Below are 19,163 nucleotides of genomic sequence, written 5' to 3'. Positions count from 1 at the left end.
ACAAGATGTCTTTGTCACTCCTACCATGACATCTCTCATATAGCCTCTATAATGTTGATATATTGCTTTAACACTATTGAAGGAATGAAGTGGCATGTATGGGAGGAGAAAGAAAAATATATATATATGCATTTTCTTTTTCTTTATTATTATTATTTTTACTGCAATAAACCAGCTTGGTGATAAAGACTTGTCAGCCTACAATTTTTACGGGACATTGGCAAATGTCCCAATATTTTTTTTCTTGAAACAATGTTGTTGGTCATGTTTAACAACTCAAAACACCTAAAGCAAATATTCAAAGCTAAATTATTCTTGATTGAACGGCAACAATCTTTGTGAATTCTTCACAAAAACGAACACAGGAAAATACTTACATTAAAATGTGGCACTCTGTGAACAGCAATCCAGCACAGATTCAGCTGAACACACAAAAATATCTTTCTGTTTTTATGTCAGAAGTGATCTCTAGCACAGTGCACATGCCAAAGCAGTAGGGGGCGATAATAGAGTATGACATCCGAGTTTAACCGGTGTAAAAAAGATTAACAAGAAGAAAACAGCGGAAGTGTTGTTCATACGCATGGCGGGGATTGTTTAGTGTTATTTTATATATAAATACATAACTTTCGTTGCAATTTGAATCCACATTTGGCTAACTATTTTTGCAGTACAGGTGAGTGTATTTTTCATATTTTGTCTTGTGATCAAATATTTTGATGTGCAATGTTGTTCACGAGTTACAACAACGCAACCTCAACGTCGTCCTGAATGCTCATTCATTTGAGATGAGCTTTGAGGAGGAAGGAACCATAAATAATGCATTTAAATTAGACATACGTATAGTTTGTCATACAGGTCACCTATCACATGTTGGCCTTGAACTGCTCCGTTTGAACAGCAATCGCAGTAAACTGTAAAGTGTAAAATTAAGTGTTGCCTGTGAAATTCTCTCACAATGCTATAACACTTAGCATAGCATAGCATTATTTGTGTGTGTGTGTGTGTGTGTGTGTGTGTGTGTGTGTGTGTGTGTGTGTGTGTGTGTGTTTGTGTGTGTTCAGAAAAAATGCACAGGAAAGTACTATTCAATACAAGGTCTGCTGGATTTAACCCCAAGAAAGCACTATGAATTGTTTAATTGGGGTCCTTTGTACTCAAGTCATTGAAACGACAGACAAATATAACAGTACTAAGCTAAACAAAACATCCTATAACAGGCGTGTGTGTGTGAGAGAGAGAGATCTACTGTCTTAATTGTACTCTGCTTCTTGTGTGGTTGTCAGGATTAACACTTACCACCCCCCCCCCCCCACCACAACTATATTAATTCCCACAATAATAAACCATGATGTGACTTTCTTTCTTTCACCATCCTCTCTTAGCTCTCTACAAGATGGAGACTGATCTGTATGATGAGTTTGGAAACTACATCGGTCCGGAGTTGGACTCTGATGACGACGATGATCTTGAGGCTGAAGACAGAGATGTTGACGAGGTATGCTTCAAATACTGTACATGATCGTTGTTACTGTGATATAGCTCTATATAGACTAGTATGGACATCATCGTTACACTATCTGACATTAGTGCCATTCTCTCTGTGTTGAGGCTGATGACGATGATGACGACGAACCCGCTGATGCAGATGATGACGTCCCAGGCATGGAGGTGGTCCTGCACGAGGATAAGAAATATTATCCCACAGCAGAAGAAGTTTATGGGCCGGAGGTTGAAACAATCGTTCAAGAGGAAGATACCCAACCCCTCACAGGTGAACCACAAAAAACAAGTCTAGTAGCTAGTGAAGCACATAACTTGGATGTAATAACACCTCAGATTAATACAGGCATGTAATGAATAGTAATATCTCATAGTCAGTGCATGTTGATCAATGAGATATACAGTATAGCATGTCTGTTTCCAGTTAGCCCTGAATTTATTGTCCATGTGTGACGAAAAGGTTTTGTATAGTAGTCTAGATGCTGACACTATTTCTTTGTTTCGGTTTGTTAGAGCCCATTATCAAACCTGTGAAGAATAAGCAGTTCACCTTGATGGAACAGGAGCTCCCTGCCACTGTTTATGAAATGGAGTAAGTATACATTATGGTCAAAGACACATGAGTCAGTCAGTATTTATTCCTTAGCATTGCTTATATTTTGCATGATTATCTGTTCATAGTATGTTTAAAATGCCTGCTTCCTTCTATCTTCGGCTCCCTCTTTTAGATTCCTTGCAGATCTGATGGACAGTCCAGAGCTGATACGTAACGTGACTCTGTGTGGCCACCTCCACCATGGGAAGGTTAGAGTCCACCTATTCATTACAATTTGAAGGACTAAATAAACATTAGGCCACAGACCCCATCTGAAATGATTGCTATCTCCTCCAGTCTATCATATAAAATCCTCAGTGTTAATTTAATTCTCAGAGTTAAAACCTTATACTTCTGTAATAATACTTGTATCCTATTTTAGTAATATATGCTAAGATACTGATGATCTAATCAATGTATTTCTTCTATTCAGACATGTTTTGTTGACTGCCTGATTGAGCAAACCCACCCAGAAATTCGGAAGAGAGATGATGTGGATGTGAGTACTGTCTCTAATACATCTCTATCCCCTGCTTCAGCTTATTTCTCATTTAATTCCTGTCCTGCTGACACTGTAAAGGAGAATTTTAGCTTAGAACACTATCTTACCTTTAAAAGTACTTGTTTGCTCCCCCAAGGAATGGTCCAGGTGTTATTTTTCTCCTTTAAGCATGTGGGATAATTGTTCTTCGACTGTTTGACCTACACTGTATATGTTGTTTGACTGATTTTTGTCTAATTTTTCAGCTCCGGTATACTGATATCCTCTTCACAGAACAAGAGGTTAGTAGCTCTCCCACTGATAATTAGTGTGAAGCAATTGTATAGTCTCCTTACTCCCAGCACACACATGTAAACAAAGTAATTTATAGTGATGGAAAAAGTAATATTTGTTGTTGGTTTATTGGTTGACATCTTGATGGACAGATGCATATACATACATATATAATATATATATATATATATATATTTGTACATACTGTATCTGTCAAAAGGGGGGAAAAACACGATAAAGCTTGAGAGCTTATTTCCATTTTGGTCCACTGTGTAGATATAATGACTCTGTTTTAGGGCTGTTCTCTTGTAGGATTAGATTCTTAAAAGACAGAGAATGCCATTATATTGATTCTTACATTATGTCTTTCCATAGAGGGGCGTTGGTATCAAAAGTACCCCTGTTACAATGGTGCTGCCTGACTCTAGAGGGAAATCTTACCTGTTCAACATCATGGATACACCAGGTGCTGTATTTTGGTCTGAGCTTTAGTTTTATTTTGTGGATGTTTGTGGCTGGCTTTTGGTTTAGGAAAAAAAAAAGTGATGTGATGTGTTACTTGCATTTGTTGTGTCTTGGTGTTAAGAGTAACCTACTTATGCCCTGTAACATTTCACTTTGGTCACATGTTGTGATCCACAGGTAAGGCACGTGGGTCACAAATCAGTTCACCTGATGAAGGCCAAGCTGTCTGAAATGTTGCAATATGACACTTTGTGTATGTGTATAGTAAAATATTTGTTGGCGCGAAGCTGTTCTTTGCGGATTCTTCTCATTTAAAACTTGCATTTGCAGGCCATGTGAACTTTTCAGATGAGGTCACGTCTGGAATCCGAATATCAGATGGAATCGTTCTCTTCATTGACGCAGCAGAAGGGGTGAGTCTCGTTTTCCCACCTTTCTTACATTTACGTCTTTCCACCTTCATGCTGTTTTTCCATGACTGCATTCGCAATCGCATGCACATAACCCGTGTGTATGTGTCTTGTCAAGGTGATGCTGAACACAGAACGGTTGATCAAACATGCGGTTCAGGAGCGGTTGGCCATCACCATCTGCATCAACAAAGTTGACCGGCTCATTGTGGAACTGAAACTTCCCCCCACAGACGCATACTATAAACTACGCCACATTGTTGATGAGGTCAATGGCTTGCTCAGGTAATGACTGAAACCCTGCCTAAAAGCCAAGTTACAAATGAATGGCACCTGGAAGTTTGCCTGTGTGGTCGAAACATTGATAAATAAGCAAAAAAACGTTAGCATTTGAATTGCTTTGCAGTGAATTACTTGGGTTCAGCCCGGCACCTGCTCAGCCACTTGAAAAGAATTGTGATTCAGATTTGTTTTCCTCTCAGTACCTACTCTACAGATGAGAACTTGGTGGTGTCTCCTCTCCTGGGGAATGTGTGCTTCGCCAGCTCCCAGTACAGCATTTGCTTTACTCTGGGCTCCTTCGCAAAGATTTACTCTGACACCTATGGTGAGAGAACTACTTTTATCCACACACAAACTCACATGAACACATGGTGCACTCCACCCAATCTTCTGCTTTAGGAACTTGGTGTTACTGACATTTGCAGCAGTTTTAACTTGTGAAAATGGGTACGGTTTAAAATACTTTTCTCTGGATTTGAAGGTGACATAAACTACAACGAGTTTGCCAAGAGACTCTGGGGAGACATTTACTTTAACCCCAAGACGTGAGTTGCTGGTTCATAGTTTACCAACAGAATAATCTGATATGACTGCCAGATAAAGTCATTGTCTCTTCATCAATCAACATTTTCTTTCTTTATTACTTTCTGTTTCTACATCCCTCTTTAGACGCAAGTTCACTAAGAAAGCTCCGAACAGTAACTCCCAGCGCAGCTTTGTGGAATTTGTTCTGGAACCCCTCTACAAGATCCTATCGCAGGTTGCTAATACACCCAGGTACCATATAAATAAAGTAGGTTACAATCCTTGACCTCAATGACTCAACCTTCCCCTTGTCCTGTTTTGCGTGCAGGTGGTCGGCGATGTGGACACCTCTCTCCCCAGGGTTCTGGACGAACTGGGCATTCACCTAACCAAAGAGGAGCTGAAGCTCAACATTAGACCCCTGCTGCGGCTCGTATGTAACCGCTTCTTTGGAGAGTTCACCGGTAATGTCTCATCAATTAACATTGATCTTGACCTTGATTTGCCTGTCATATTTCCTCTGCTTAATTCTCCCTGAAGCAGCACATCTGGGATGCTTTCAGAAAGGAAAAAAAATATCATCTTGTCAGTATTTAGCTCCGCTGTTTAGCAGTCTCACATAACATTAGTTGTTGGAAGAGCTAAAGTAAACCACATCTCAGGCCAAGTTTCTGGCCTGTTTTTAGCTAACACCTAGCTATTGCCACTACTGCTGTAGATACTTAATTGCTATTGTCTACCAGTAGGTCATACCCAACACCGAAGTTGAAATGTATTAATCGAAGAGTAAGTAGGGGGACGATGAGTAGAGGTGATCTCCTATCATGTTACTGTAGATGTGCTAGATACTCTACAATACAATGATAATTATCAGTATATCCCAGATATGAACCATAATCTTGTGGTTTTGTAAATGTGACAAAACATGAACCAAATGTGAACCAGAGCTTAAAACTCTGCCCTGCAGGCTTCGTGGACATGTGTATTCAGCACATTCCTTCCCCTCAAGAGGGTGCCAAGAACAAGATAGAGCACAGCTACGCAGGAGGCTTGGATTCAGACCTGGGGGAGGCCATGGCAGAATGTGACCCTGATGTGAGTGTGATGGAGTGCAAACAAGAGCCTCCGGTTTATATGCTGGGAGGAGGCTGATACGCCAGTTAGAGATGCTAATGGTTAGAATCTGTTCCTAGTGGAAATCAATAGCTTAATCCTGACTGCTCCTGCAAATTTAAGCCAGCAGTGCGATTTTAATTGTCTTAAATGAACGAACAGCTGAAAAGGCCATTACGAGACAATGAACGACATTGAGGTCGATGACCTGACGAAGATGTAATCTGACATCGAAACATTGTTGCTTTTCCCTTTTTTTTCCCTTCTTTTTTCTTTTTGTGGTTTGCACCCTATGATCCAAATTAAAAGGCTCAAGTCGCCCTTGTTGCTCCACCGCCTTCTTTAGACAGATATTTGTGTGTGCTCTTCCTGAGAGACACTGCATCAGCCTGATTTAGGCTTGAGGCACAGTGGAATATCCCTTTAGTGAACAACATGATTGCAGTGTTTTCCGAGCACCATTTCATTCCTCTTGTCTTGTTAATCACCAGGGTCACAGATTTCCAGTGAGTTGGATCTTCCTGTATCTATTGTTTTAGTTTGTGTGTCATGTGTGTCACGCCATCCCCACCAGGGCCCTCTGATGTGTCACACCACTAAGATGTATAGCACGGAGGACGGGGTGCAGTTCCATGCCTTTGGCCGGGTTCTGAGTGGGACCATCCAGGCAGGTCAACCTGTCAAGGTGCTGGGAGAGAACTACACCCTTGAAGATGAGGAGGATTCCCAGGTTTGCACTGTCGGACGCCTCTGGATCGCCGTGGCCAGGTACAGTACATCCATCAAGTTAATGTTAGCCATGGCCAAGTAATGCTTGTTTTGCCGTGCTCTTTGTGTGCTTCATTTGAGATACACCATGGTGGTTATAACACTGTATCTACCTACCTAATACGTTGTTTATCTATTTGTATGTTCTTTATTCACTCTTCAGATACCAAATTGAAGTCAACAGAGTGCCGGCTGGTAACTGGGTTCTCATCGAGGGCTGTGACCAGCCCATTGTAAAGACGGCCACCATCACAGAACCCAGAGGGAATGAAGATGTAAGACAAAGTTATCATTCAGTTATTTTAACATGCCTTCACCCCATCCCACTAGTAGAGCGACGTCTCAGTGTGTCAAACCTTTTTTTGTTCTAGGCCCAGATCTTCAGGCCTCTCAAGTTCAACACGGCATCGGTCATCAAGATTGCCGTGGAGCCTGTTAACCCATCAGAGTTACCCAAGATGTTGGACGGACTGAGAAAGGTCAACAAGAGCTACCCATCTCTCACCACCAAGGTAAACATTTGTTCGAGAATGGGAGATATTTGATGAGGCACTCGGGTGCCACAGGGGTAAAAAAAAAGTACCTGTCCTCCGCTGCGGAATCTAGGGCAGGGACCCCCACAACCTGTACATGGATTCCATATAGTGTCATGGTTTGACAGCACAATCATCAGTGTATTTTGGATTCATGTCAATGTGTTTTCAGATATTTAATCACTTGAGCCGTCGATACGTTATAAACTTGACCTTTCACTCTGTACTTAGTGTGCTCTTTTCCCCCTCTACACCAAAGCTCTTTGCCGAAAATCTACAAGTGTGAGCTTGTAGATCAGCTATTTTTGGCTAAAGTTCTCAGAATATGGACAAGGGTGGTTAATATAAAAAAAATGAGAAAAAAACTTTCTATCACTCAAAGATTTGGAGGACCCCCTATAGTAACTCTGAGGACCCCCTAGGGGTCCCGGGCCCCCTGTTGAAGACACCTGGACTAGGGGATTGAATCCACTGTGGTTCGTCCAGCTTGACAGAATTTTTATGATGACACATTTGGCCGTATTCAGGGGAGAGAATCTGGGCTGAACATTTGGAGTAGGACAGAGTTGCTACGTCCTCCCAGTTGGGGCTCCTCACTGGCAGATGATTCAGTGGAATACAACAGCTGTGTCAACACAGACATACGAAGGTTAATTGGCGACTAAATTGTACTATATTGGTTATGTTTTATCAAAATAATACATGTTAAATTGCATATTGACTTGAAAAGCTGAATGGTCCCTGGATAAAATATTGATTCAAATGTCCATGACTTAACCCGAAAGCCATCGTTAACTCAATTATTCCGTAATGTTGTAATGCCTATTTAAAATATATAATTGAAATCTAACAGTGTGTGTGTGTGTGTGTGTGTGTGTGTGTGTGTGTGTGTGTGTGTGTGTGTGTGTGTGTGTGTGTGTGTGTGTGTGTGTGTGTGTGTGTGTGTGTGTGTGTGTGTGTGTGTGTGTGTGTGTGTGTCTTTCCTTCAGGTGGAGGAGTCGGGAGAACATGTGATCATGGGTACAGGAGAACTGTACCTGGACTGTGTCATGCATGACCTACGTAAGATGTACTCAGAGATCGACATCAAGGTATGTTGTCTAACTGCAATGTGACTTACGTTATAAAGATTTGCAATCTGTCCTTTTGGTAGCACTTTAGGTCTTTTAACGTTAACCATTGGAAAAGTATACATGCAGACCCAAAGTCTACCATCAAAAAACACACGCCACTGGACTGATTGGATGTAATCCAAAAGATTATAAAAATGCAAGACTTTTAGCTCACGCTCACATTTTATTTTATTGCGCTGCAGTAGCACAATAAAAAGAAACGTAGCACAACCATTAATAATCTTTTGGAGTCCACTTTTATTTTATTTTTTTACTGTAGCTGAGCACCCATCCCATAGCCAAGAAGGCAATAACCGGAAGCTAACATGTAGGGCTGTCACGATTATGACGTTTTACGATTAATTGTCGCTCAATTGTCTCTGTTGTTGAACATTATGAATAAACATTACCTTTCTGTTTGGCTTTTATGCTTTGTAAATAAAAAGGTTTATTTATTATAAGATATGACAGTTATTAAATAACTTAATTGAATAACTTTTATATTAAAGAAAATACATGAATATAGTGGCATTAGCTGATTTACAAGCTCATGCGTTTTGACCTTGTAGATCTGCTATTTCTACTATTTTTAAACTAAATTTGAAAAGTTCTTTACATGGAAATCATTATGACAATTATGATACAAATTATTGTGATTATCTCAAATTGCGATTACCTGTGACATAGCTACTCACCTGATTCTCAAAGTACAATCATAGATGTTCTAGAATTGGTTCTTGAAAATTCAAGCACTTGGCATTAGTGTTTTGAAGATGTTAATTAATAATGTTATAAAGATCTAGAACTCTTATTCTAGATTCTAGATCTACTGTATTAAATTAGTGGATTTAGTACAGTCCTTTTGTACATCCCTGTAAGTGCATTACGTATCAACAATTAAACCTTTTCAGGTTAAATGAAACCATTGGGATATAACATTTCAATCTTTGCCCCTGCAGGTTGCTGACCCCGTTGTGACTTTCTGTGAGACGGTAGTGGAAACATCATCTCTAAAGTGCTTTGCTGAAACGCCCAACAAGAAGTGAGGGTCAAACAGGAGTAAAACAGTAGCAGTTCAGCAGTCACTACAGTGGTTCTCAACCTTTTCAGGCCACGACCCCCAAAATAATCATATTAGGTCTCCCCCCCCCCCCCCTGCACGAGCACCTTGAATTGTAGGAGTTGGCATTACATTTGGTTTGACTCGATCTATTCCATTGTGAATATAGCCGATCTACATGCTCACACCGCATCGCAGCGCGAGGCGTTGTGACCATGTAGATCTGCTATTTTCACAATTTCTGCCTCTAATATTTGACCAATGTTTGACCAGAGGTAGGCCTACTAAAATGGTATTTAAAGTCCTTAAATTGTCACTTTAGAAATGTGTAGCTAGCTACCCTGTATACACGTATACGTGTAGGCTAATGTTTGTTGATCTGTTTACTGTTGAGTGAGAAAACAATGTTGGCTAAACATCTGTGGACCTCCCCAAATAATTTGGGGACCTCTCTGGGGTTCCCAACCCACAGGTTGAGAACCACTGGTTTATTACAGTGTCGGTCTCCTTTGGAGACAGAATTTGTCACAGTCGTTGCTTCCCTCTGGTGTCGTCTCTCCCCATCCCACAGTGATTGACATGGCTTTCATTTGATTGACAGGAATAAGATCACGATGATTGCAGAGCCCTTGGAGAAAGGTCTTGCAGAGGACATTGAGAATGAAGTGGTGCAGATAACATGGAACAGGTAGGTTCCAACATCGCAGGGTTTCTTACAGAGAAACAAAAACGTGGTGTAGGTGTTACTGCATGTGTCTGTGTGATTCATATACAATTCTGACAATTGATTTGTAATATCTTTGAGATATAGAGCTACATTTTTGTCCTTTGCCTTTTTATTATTATTTTGAAAAACATTTTAAAATACTTAAAATCTGCCCATCTACATCGATACATTGTGAGCTTTTAGATCAGCTATTTGAAATATTTAAAAATGTTTTTCAAAATAGTAAAAAATGGCAAAAGAGTTTAGGTATAAGGGGTAAGGAATGGACGAAAATAGAGTGAAAGTGGTCTTAATGCAAACAATAATTTTGATCCCGTTAATTATTGACTATTGTGTTCATTGTATTCAGTACATGTTCTATAATTACGAAACTATAGTCGGGTGTTATTAAATCATGCAATGAATAGGTCTTTGAACTGGCCTTTAAAATGCCCTATTTTGGGTAGGAGTGTGCGTGTGAATGCATATGTCTCCAGGACAGTGGCCTTCCACCCTCTCCAACTCATCTGTGATGCCATCTGGACCTGGCCTTGCCAACATGGTGGGGAGGTGCCAGCCTGAACCACTGACAACCTTAACACATCATTAAACGAGCTCTTTCCTTCTTTTCCCATTAACCCCTCTGCCCCCCTATTAGTAAAACTCCCCAACGTTTCATCTCCCGCAACGTTCTAACCTCATTATGCAACCAGTCACGCTCTTTTTTCCCCCCTTCTCCTCATGGCAGGAAGAAGCTGGGAGAGTTTTTCCAGACCAAGTATGACTGGGATCTGCTGGCTGCCAGGTCAATCTGGGCCTTTGGACCAGACACCACAGGGCCCAACATCCTTGTCGACGACACCCTGCCTTCTGAGGTGAGACAAGGGATGGGCTGGGTGGACCAGTGTTAACCACTTAAACCCTATATACTTGGTTGACTGGACTCACTCCCCCAAGACGCCTTTCATTTCTCCCTCTGCAAGGCCCTATCTTTCCCTGAAATAGGCTCACAACACTTTTTTCTCACTGGCCCTCTGTCTGAAGGACAGGCAGGCTACATATCACTGTTAACACTTGTGGATGGCTGCGAGAGACGTCACGCTGCAAGATCCCCAGTGTCAACGTAACATTCAAAGACTATAGTCATAGGCCCAGTTTCAATGTCCCCCTTACAGACTCACTAACTTACTGTAGACGCGTCTTCATATGACGTCTGTGAAAGTTCTGGCAGAGACGTTTATTAACCCTTTCCATAAGTATGCATTGATGCCTTGCCTAAGGGAATTACCCACAATTCACAGCATTGTAACGTTAAATATGGGGATACTAGGGGACTCCTCCAAACTCAATCATTAAGTATGCAAATTGGTCATGGTGTTCGGTTAGAATGTTAACAAACGAAGAAATATTTTTGTCGAAATGATGGACAAGAGATGAGAAATGAGCAAAGAATATGGAAATAAAATGTTAAATGAACAAATTTAAATGAACAGTTAACAGAATATCCCAAATAAACATTCACAGCCTTTTAAGCACTGACTGTAAATAAGGATGGAAAGACTTTTCAAAGTCATGAAGGACTCCTCTTCAAAGTGCTGTCTCAATCCTTTTATAACATTTTGGAGCGCTTGCAGCCTCTCACACTCAACCACTTACCAGGTGATGTCACTTAGGGTTTAAGCCTTTAAGGGGAACATCCGAACTGGGCCTTAGATGAACGGAGTCTCTACATTACATATCGTCTGCGAAAATAGCTGATTTACAAGCTCACAATGCGTTGTAGATCTGCTATTTCCACCGACCGTTTCCCACCGAATAGGGACGCTTGGGTTCATGTGGTTGAACTGGGCCATCCTGTCTTCACTCTAGAGCAGCTTGTGAGTGCAGAACCCAGTTGCAGTCAAGAGCGAGACGAGGACAGCATGGCATTTCTTATGTGTTTAAATAACTCCCCATTCATTCATAGTTGCCCAAAAGCTGTATGTGGCCTGACCTCTGCCTTGCATGGACATAAAGTGGACTCAAATGGAACCTTAAGTGTTCATTCATGTAGCAGTAATTTTATTGTGTCCTGTACATGCAACTTGTACTGTAAGTGGGAATTGTCTAAAGAATCTGGGTTGTACACTTTCAGTACACTCTGTTAACACATGTAAGCTGGAGCACATCCTGACACCATGGCCACGCTGCAGAAAGAGAAACAAATAGCATGGTTTGCAATAGGAAGCAATAAGGCTTAATTAATTGAAGAAACTACGCTCTAAAGTGTGCAAAAATGTTGCCCAAATATCTCTGGTCACTATAATATTGTCACTGTCAGTCAGTGAAAGTGGTTAAGTCTGTGGGTTTTATAAATATTGACCCAGCGACAATAATTATGTGATATTAATCACTTCATATTTTGAGGATGAAATTGAGCGAAATTAATAACTGGCATGTAAACCAATTCCTGTGGACTAACGGAGCAGCAATAGAACAATCCCACTGCGTTGTCATGTCTTTGCCATTCGGCAGCTGAAACCACGGTTCTATAAATCCTCTCTGTGTATGTTTATCCTCTGTAGGTGGACAAAGCACTGCTAGGCTCGGTCAAGGACAGCATCGTTCAGGGCTTCCAATGGGGAACAAGAGAAGGGCCTCTGTGTGATGAGCGTAAGTTTTCACATCTTCCACTTATAAATAAGACAAACACATACAAAAAAAACTTGCATTTATTAATCACACAAAAGATGTCGGATATGGACAATAAAATATGTGCAAAAATGGCGATGCTAGCTCGTACAAACAGCTGCCGTTTTTAATACAGGGAAATGTCTTTTATGTGCCGTGATGAATGCTGACCTACAAATCAAGTTTCATGTGAGGGGGAGATAAATCTCTGACTGTAGAAGCAAAATCTTGGGGTATAATTGCCAACCTTCAAACGAGGTTCCCACATGTCCTGTAATTTATTTATTTTATTTATTTTTAAATACTGTTTTCCTTTCATAAATAAGTAGTTGTCCTAGAAAACATTTTGTTCTGTTTATAACAAAAGTGATGACTGCAGTCTGCAGGTTAGGTTTTCGGTGATTATAGGAAGGAATTGTTCTGGGGCAGGCTGGCCGGTGGCCACTAGATAAAGGCCTGAACACATTATGATGCAATATTTTATGCTTTAAATATAAAAAATAGCAGATCTACAAGCTTGTAGATCTGCTATTTTTGAAAAATCGTGAAAATTAGAATTTTGACCCGATTCTATAAGTGTCTTTTGAATCCTTCTAAGATTTTTGGAAAAAACCTATGTTTCTATGTCAGCAATGTGGCCAGCCATCGTCAAAGAAAAGGTCCTTTTCACTTGACTGGAGCTCAGTTAGTCTGTTCTTGAGAGACTACTATGTCAGTGGTGCTCAAACCTTTTCATGTGAAGGACCCCCAAAATGATATTTATTTGGCGACGGACCCCCATTTCAAAATATCTAGTTCAAGGGACCACCCAGAAGCAAAATTTGAGTTACAAACGTTCGCTTTGAAAATACATATATTCAAAGATTTGCACACATTTTCACGACTTTTACAAAAATAGCAGATCTACAAGCTCGCAGCGCGGCACTCGGTGCCGCACTGTGAGCTTGTATATCTGCTATTTTTCACTGGTTAAAGCATTCAATAATTCTAGGCCTAAATGGGTTAATCAGCTGCTGCATGTAAATGGTTTGCAGCCACCATTTCATACCTATAATTCCTTATTATAATGACTATGTACACAACAAATTATGTTGAGATTACAACAGTAATGGTCCAGGCGCATACCACTTAGGCATTGCCACATAGGCATGGATGCCTGGTGGCGTCGCCTGTTCGATTCCCGATCCGGACGACCTTTGCCGCATGTTGAGAGAGATTACAATTTAAAATGTGTTTATATAGCAATAAGTAGCTATTGATACAGTATACTTTGCTGTATCTTCTGTACCATTATTCCTCTTCAAGTCTTCAACTGTGTCTTCAACACAATTTACTCAAAGTGACCAGACATGTTCTATGATGAATGAGACTTTTTTTTTTTTTTTTTTTAAGATTTGTTTTTGGGCTTTTTAGGCCTTTATTTGATAGGATAGTAGACTGACAGGAAATGGAGAGAGATGGGGAATGACATGCGGCAAAGGTCGTCCGGATCGGGAATCGAACCGGCGACGCCAGCAGGCATCATAGCCTAGTATGTGGTATGCGCCTTGACCACTAGGCCAGCGGGCGCCCCATGAATGAGACTTTTAACTTCAGCTGCCAATTTTGGCACATTTTCCCAAAGTATATTTGCGTTGCAGTGTATATTATTGTATTTGAACACTAACAGAATGACATGTACATGTTGGACCGTGTTGGAGAGAGACAGAGCCAACCATGGTGCGGGCTGTGAGAGAGAAATATGAGATGATTTCCATGAGTGTACTGTAGTTATTAGCCAAGTGCAACATTTTACTGCCCTCAATCTAGAGGCCAACTGTTATTGTGCGTATGGATGCTGCTGCTGATGCCCCAATTTCCTATTCGGTATAATAATGGTATTAAATCCACTATAATATAATGATATAAACGTGGGTCGCATAAAATGGCCCGGAAATGTAGTGGAAAGTACTTCCAGGACATTTTATAGTTATTCACTTAAAAGAGTGGGGAAGTCTTTCAAATCTGTTTTGATGGTGGAAAGATATGATGCAGTAAGGTCCTTACAGTATGTCATTTTATATCACAGTGACAATATTTCATTTTTGTTTCACTGTTTGTTTAGCAGGAACCATGCACAATTAGGAGAAATCGCATCACACTTATCTAAAAGCATCCGCAGTCCCACTCCCTGGGCAGAGGTTTACAAATGCATAATAATATACAGTATAACAGATGGTTCCATCGATATTTGAAAACGATAAAACTAGTAGTTCTCATGAGAAAAAAAACAATTCATGTTGTGTGTTGCATGATTTTGTATAACAGGGTTCCCCAATTAGTTTTCCCCAAGGACCGAGGGCCACAACATTGCAGGGGGCGACGGTGGCGTTCCCGCTACTCCAGCGACAGTTTTCGTCGTTGTCGGGTGAAAATATTGTTTGTCCAAAACCGTTCGTTTTGTATTTAACATTTTAAAAAATGATTTAAACTAGTGAAAACAGCCGATCTACAAGCACACAACGCCTCGCACCGCGAGGCGTTGTGTGCTTGTAGATCTGCTGTTTACGATATGTGTTGCTGCTCTTATACCACCATTATTACTGGGGTTGTTGGTCTGGGCCAGACAGTAGCCCCCCGCGGGCCGCCTATTGGGGAACCCTGGTGTATTAGAATGAAATGTAGAATGGCTTTGTTTCAATACCACACAGCTCTAACCCTTCATGCTTTCCTTAGCCATCAGGAATGTCAAGTTTAAGATCCTGGATGCTGTCATTGCTCAGGAGCCCCTCCACAGAGGAGGAGGTCAGGTCATCCCTACAGCCAGGAGAGTGGTGTACTCTGCCTTCCTCATGGTGAGCTCATTCCCCACAGCTCCAATTCTTCATCTCTCCTCATATCGCCTCTCGCTCTCTCTCCTGTTCCCTGGCTCACCCTTTCATCACTACTTTCTCTAATGTCCCATTAACTTGATTACAGTACTGGATACTGGCAGCAGAGACATGCCTTTATCTTAATTGCAGGGATTCTTGGCTCCTTTCCCTCTCTCACTTTTGCCGTTTCACAATCCACACCTGCCGTTGTCTAAAATCTTAGTTTTAAGTTGATGGTGTGTCTCTGCTCTGTCGCGCCAGGTTGGGTCCACTCTCGCTAATGTGTGCCCTTTTTGTGTTCCAGGCGACTCCGAGACTAATGGAGCCTTATTACTTTGTGGAGGTGCAGGCTCCCGCCGATTGTGTGTCGGCTGTCTACACAGTGCTGGCCCGAAGAAGGTTTGTCCAGGGTCCTTTATTGTCTTAATGTGAAGTGCCACCTCTGACAAACCTCCACTTTACGAACTGAGATTACCTGCCTCTTTGCTTTACTCAACACAATGTAAAGCCTTGGGGCGCCCGGTGGCCTACTGGTCTAAGCGCATACCATATACTGTAGGCATTGATGCCTGGCGGCGTCGCCGGTTCGATTCCCGATCCGGACAACCTTTGCCGCAAGTCTCTCCCCATCTCTCCCCCCGTTTCCTGTCAGTCTACTGTACCATCCAATAAAGGCATAAAAGCCCAAAAACAAATCCTTAAAAAAACAAACCATGTAAAGCCTGATTTATACTTAGTTGCTTTCCGGTGTCACACACTGACAATAGCATATCTACTTTCTGTTGTGAAGATCGTCTAAGTATAACAATTCAAGAATGGCTAAGGCTTAAGTACAACTCTGGCTTAATGTTCAAGTTAAACCTCATTCTCTATATTCCTGACATTTATTTTTCTGTTGTGTAACAGAGGTCATGTGACCCAGGATGCGCCCATCCCAGGCTCTCCTCTGTACACCATCAAGGCCTTCATCCCAGCTATCGACTCCTTCGGCTTCGAGACCGACCTCCGCACGCACACACAGGGACAGGCCTTTGCCCTGTCAGTCTTCCACCACTGGCAGGTATGATTAGAGCTGTCATGATCATGACCTTTTTACTCGATGATTTATTCACATGCAAATAATTGTGATTAACAATGTAATAGTTTTCTTTGGCATTGAACATTGGACCATACAAGTAGGAATTACATTTGTTTAAGTTTTAGGCTTTGTAAACAAACATTTCACTGGGCAGATGTGACAAATACTTGTCATATGTTGTATTGTGGCCAAAAGAGGTCATATGTTTAATCATTTTAACTTTCAAAAATAGCCGACACACGATGCGTTTCGAGCTAATAGATCGGTTATTTGTGCCTTTTCAAAATGTTTTAAAATTAATAAAAAGGAACGATTTTGGACATACAAGGTTTCCACCCAACAGAAACGATATGCACACACACACACACACACACACACACGTGTCATGCCATGTGTGTCCTCTTTGTGTCGATCATACTATTCTTCTCTCGTTTGCGGAAAATGGTGGCGGCAGCAAAGTGACCTAGCAGGTGCTCATGCCTGCCACTCAGGCTCAATTCCATTAGATGCTGAAGCTGAACAGGAGTATGTTAACTCAGCAGGTTTCATGTGATTGTGTTGTGTGTGCTCTTTATGTGTATGTGGAGAATTAATTAGTTGTGCTAGAGGAACCACTCTACAGATAAGCAACAGGGCACAGAGTGGTGTGTTGGGCCATGTGACCACTAGATGTCTTTCTTGAGCAGAAAAGCACTGGACAAGAATGCATTCAGGGACACCGGATAAAAGGGGTTTGTGGCAGTATGAGTTTTGCCTACGTTTTTGCTGTTGTAAGCAATATGACGTCAACCATCCTAAAACCTCCACCTCTTTTACTATTGTTGGCCAGCATCATGAAAAGTGACATTGAGGAGTTTTTATTTATTTTTATGATTAGAATGCTGAGTTGCAAGCCCTCTAGAACCATTAAAAATAAAATACTGAGACACCTACTGTAGTAAACAAAGGCTTTTAGATGTTCATGCTCAACTGAGATTACTGGAATCGTATTGTCTGTTTTGTAAACTTAAGATCTGAGTCTGACCCCCAATCACAAAAACCTTCTTGGATACTGTTTTAGTCCTTTCCTAATTCAATCTTAGTGGAACAGGACAGATTTTGGACCTCTTTTTTACTGCCTTTAGGAGAGCTATTTTTGTTTTCATGTTTCATACTGCATAATACTGTCATAAAAGCTGTACATTTTTTAACTTTGTTTCTTTTTTGTCGACGTGATTTGTGGCCCTGGTCCATCTGTTGGTTGGAGTTCAGCCACTCCATTCATTTATTTGTCTCCATTTAATCTTTCCCTGAGGTCCTCCAGTGGCACTCAGAGGGTCGCCCATTGAAAGGTTATGAAGTCAGATTCCCTATGCTCATTTCAGAGGACACTGTTAAGAGATCCAACATTTTAACCAATCCTCCTTTCCTGGATCTGTGACAAATGGGGGATGACTAGTGGCCAGGGTGTGAAATGGTCATTAGATGATCGATTTAAGTAATCATTTTAAAAGCCCATTGTTGTTAAATTTCCATATGGTGACGTATTCATAAATGGTGTTAGTCACAAGCTGAAAGAGTGTAGGTACTTTATTACGTTGCTTTCCCATCATGATGATGCCATGATCCTGACTCACTACGGACACTAACAACACTACGGACCTGTGAATGAATCACACATCTGAAGCATTGAAACCAGTCCGGGAAGTGTCCTCTTGGCCAGTTTGAGAATCGGGTTTGATGTTATATTGTCAGCATCATTATAGCTACTTTAACCTTAGCATCTGAATTTTTGGCCTTGTCATTATAGGCGAAAATAATGAATTCAAACCATTTTGACAATTGCTCAGAAATGGCTCAACCATAAGCTCTTGACGCATTGCAGCGCGAAACGTGAGCTTGTTCTGCTATTTTTCAAATATGTGGTTGCTGGCTAGAAGTGAGTAGGATGATTTATTCTAAATATGTCTACCCCATGTTCCTCTCATTGAACTGCCTCCTCTTTCCTTGTAGATTGTCCCTGGTGATCCCCTGGATAAGAGCATTGTGATCAGGCCTCTGGAGCCCCAGCCTGCCCCCCACCTGGCTAGAGAGTTCATGATCAAAACCCGAAGGCGCAAGGTGATCCTCATGTCCTTATTTGTGCACTAGGAGAGAGAGAGATTTATTTCGTTGCGTGTTTGTAAAGTGATTTTTACATAGCTGATTACCTCTTTTTTTGCCACCTCACAGGGTCTGAGCGAAGACGTGAGTATCAGCAAGTTCTTCGACGATCCTATGTTGTTGGAGCTGGCCAAACAAGACGTGGTGCTCAACTATCCCATGTAAGACACCTTGAGACTGAATCTGACGCCCGCTGGTGCAGCTTTCATCACACCCCATTAAATGCCACAATGAAAAAGTCTCAGCGTCCCCTTGGTTCCAGAGCAGCAATGTCTCCCCAATTACTGACTTGGTTGTTATTTTATTCCTTTTATTTTGTGGAGAGTTGGCAGAATCAGAATAGCATAGAAGCTGTGGAAGGTCTTCCTCCCGCGGGGTTTCGTACTTGCAACAGCCCTCATTCTGAACCAGATTTGGACTTAATTAATATTCTGTTATCTCGTCTGCCTCTTTGTAGGATAATTATAAAACCTACCATTGGTAAAAAAAAAAGACTTGTTCTCTATTCAAATATACATCCCCTATGTTTTCAGTACAATTCATTCATTTTTGACCTGTCCTTGAGTCCCGTTAT

At 41.3% G+C, this 19,163-nt stretch overlaps 1 protein-coding gene across 1 annotated transcript; it reads left to right on the top strand.

The window, feature by feature from the left end:
* The first annotated feature begins 552 nt into the window (after positions 1 to 552).
* On the top strand, positions 553 to 18,827 carry eftud2 (elongation factor Tu GTP binding domain containing 2). The gene is made up of 28 exons (XM_080723954.1): positions 553 to 676; positions 1,386 to 1,498; positions 1,612 to 1,774; positions 2,017 to 2,095; positions 2,232 to 2,307; positions 2,532 to 2,597; positions 2,846 to 2,881; positions 3,249 to 3,339; positions 3,669 to 3,751; positions 3,867 to 4,033; positions 4,231 to 4,355; positions 4,512 to 4,575; positions 4,700 to 4,790; positions 4,884 to 5,019; positions 5,523 to 5,650; positions 6,243 to 6,436; positions 6,600 to 6,711; positions 6,808 to 6,948; positions 7,959 to 8,060; positions 9,041 to 9,123; positions 9,743 to 9,829; positions 10,596 to 10,722; positions 12,412 to 12,499; positions 15,233 to 15,351; positions 15,674 to 15,768; positions 16,276 to 16,429; positions 18,440 to 18,547; positions 18,659 to 18,827. The coding sequence occupies exons 2-28, from the start codon at positions 1,397 to 1,399 to the stop codon at positions 18,752 to 18,754; spliced, it is 2,913 nt and encodes a 970-aa protein (XP_080580080.1). The 5' UTR covers positions 553 to 676; positions 1,386 to 1,396; the 3' UTR covers positions 18,755 to 18,827.
* The last annotated feature ends 336 nt before the right edge of the window (positions 18,828 to 19,163 follow it).

Source organism: Nannobrachium achirus, assembly GCF_963921795.1.
Source record: "Nannobrachium achirus genome assembly, chromosome: 4".
In the NCBI taxonomy this organism is placed as follows: domain Eukaryota; kingdom Metazoa; phylum Chordata; class Actinopteri; order Myctophiformes; family Myctophidae; genus Nannobrachium; species Nannobrachium achirus.
This window is presented reverse-complemented; position numbering and strand designations above follow the sequence as displayed.

What these genes read in the sequence shown, in the direction of transcription:
- eftud2 (XM_080723954.1), top strand. Translation starts at nt 1,397, where the DNA reads ATGGAGACTGATCTGTATGATGAGTTTGGAAACTACATCGGTCCGGAG. An exon ending in TCCTCTTCACAGAACAAGAG is followed by an intron (nt 2,882 to 3,248) that starts GTTAGTAGCTCT and finishes GTCTTTCCATAG; the next exon opens with AGGGGCGTTGGTATCAAAAG. An exon ending in ACTCAGAGATCGACATCAAG is followed by an intron (nt 8,061 to 9,040) that starts GTATGTTGTCTA and finishes TTGCCCCTGCAG; the next exon opens with GTTGCTGACCCCGTTGTGAC.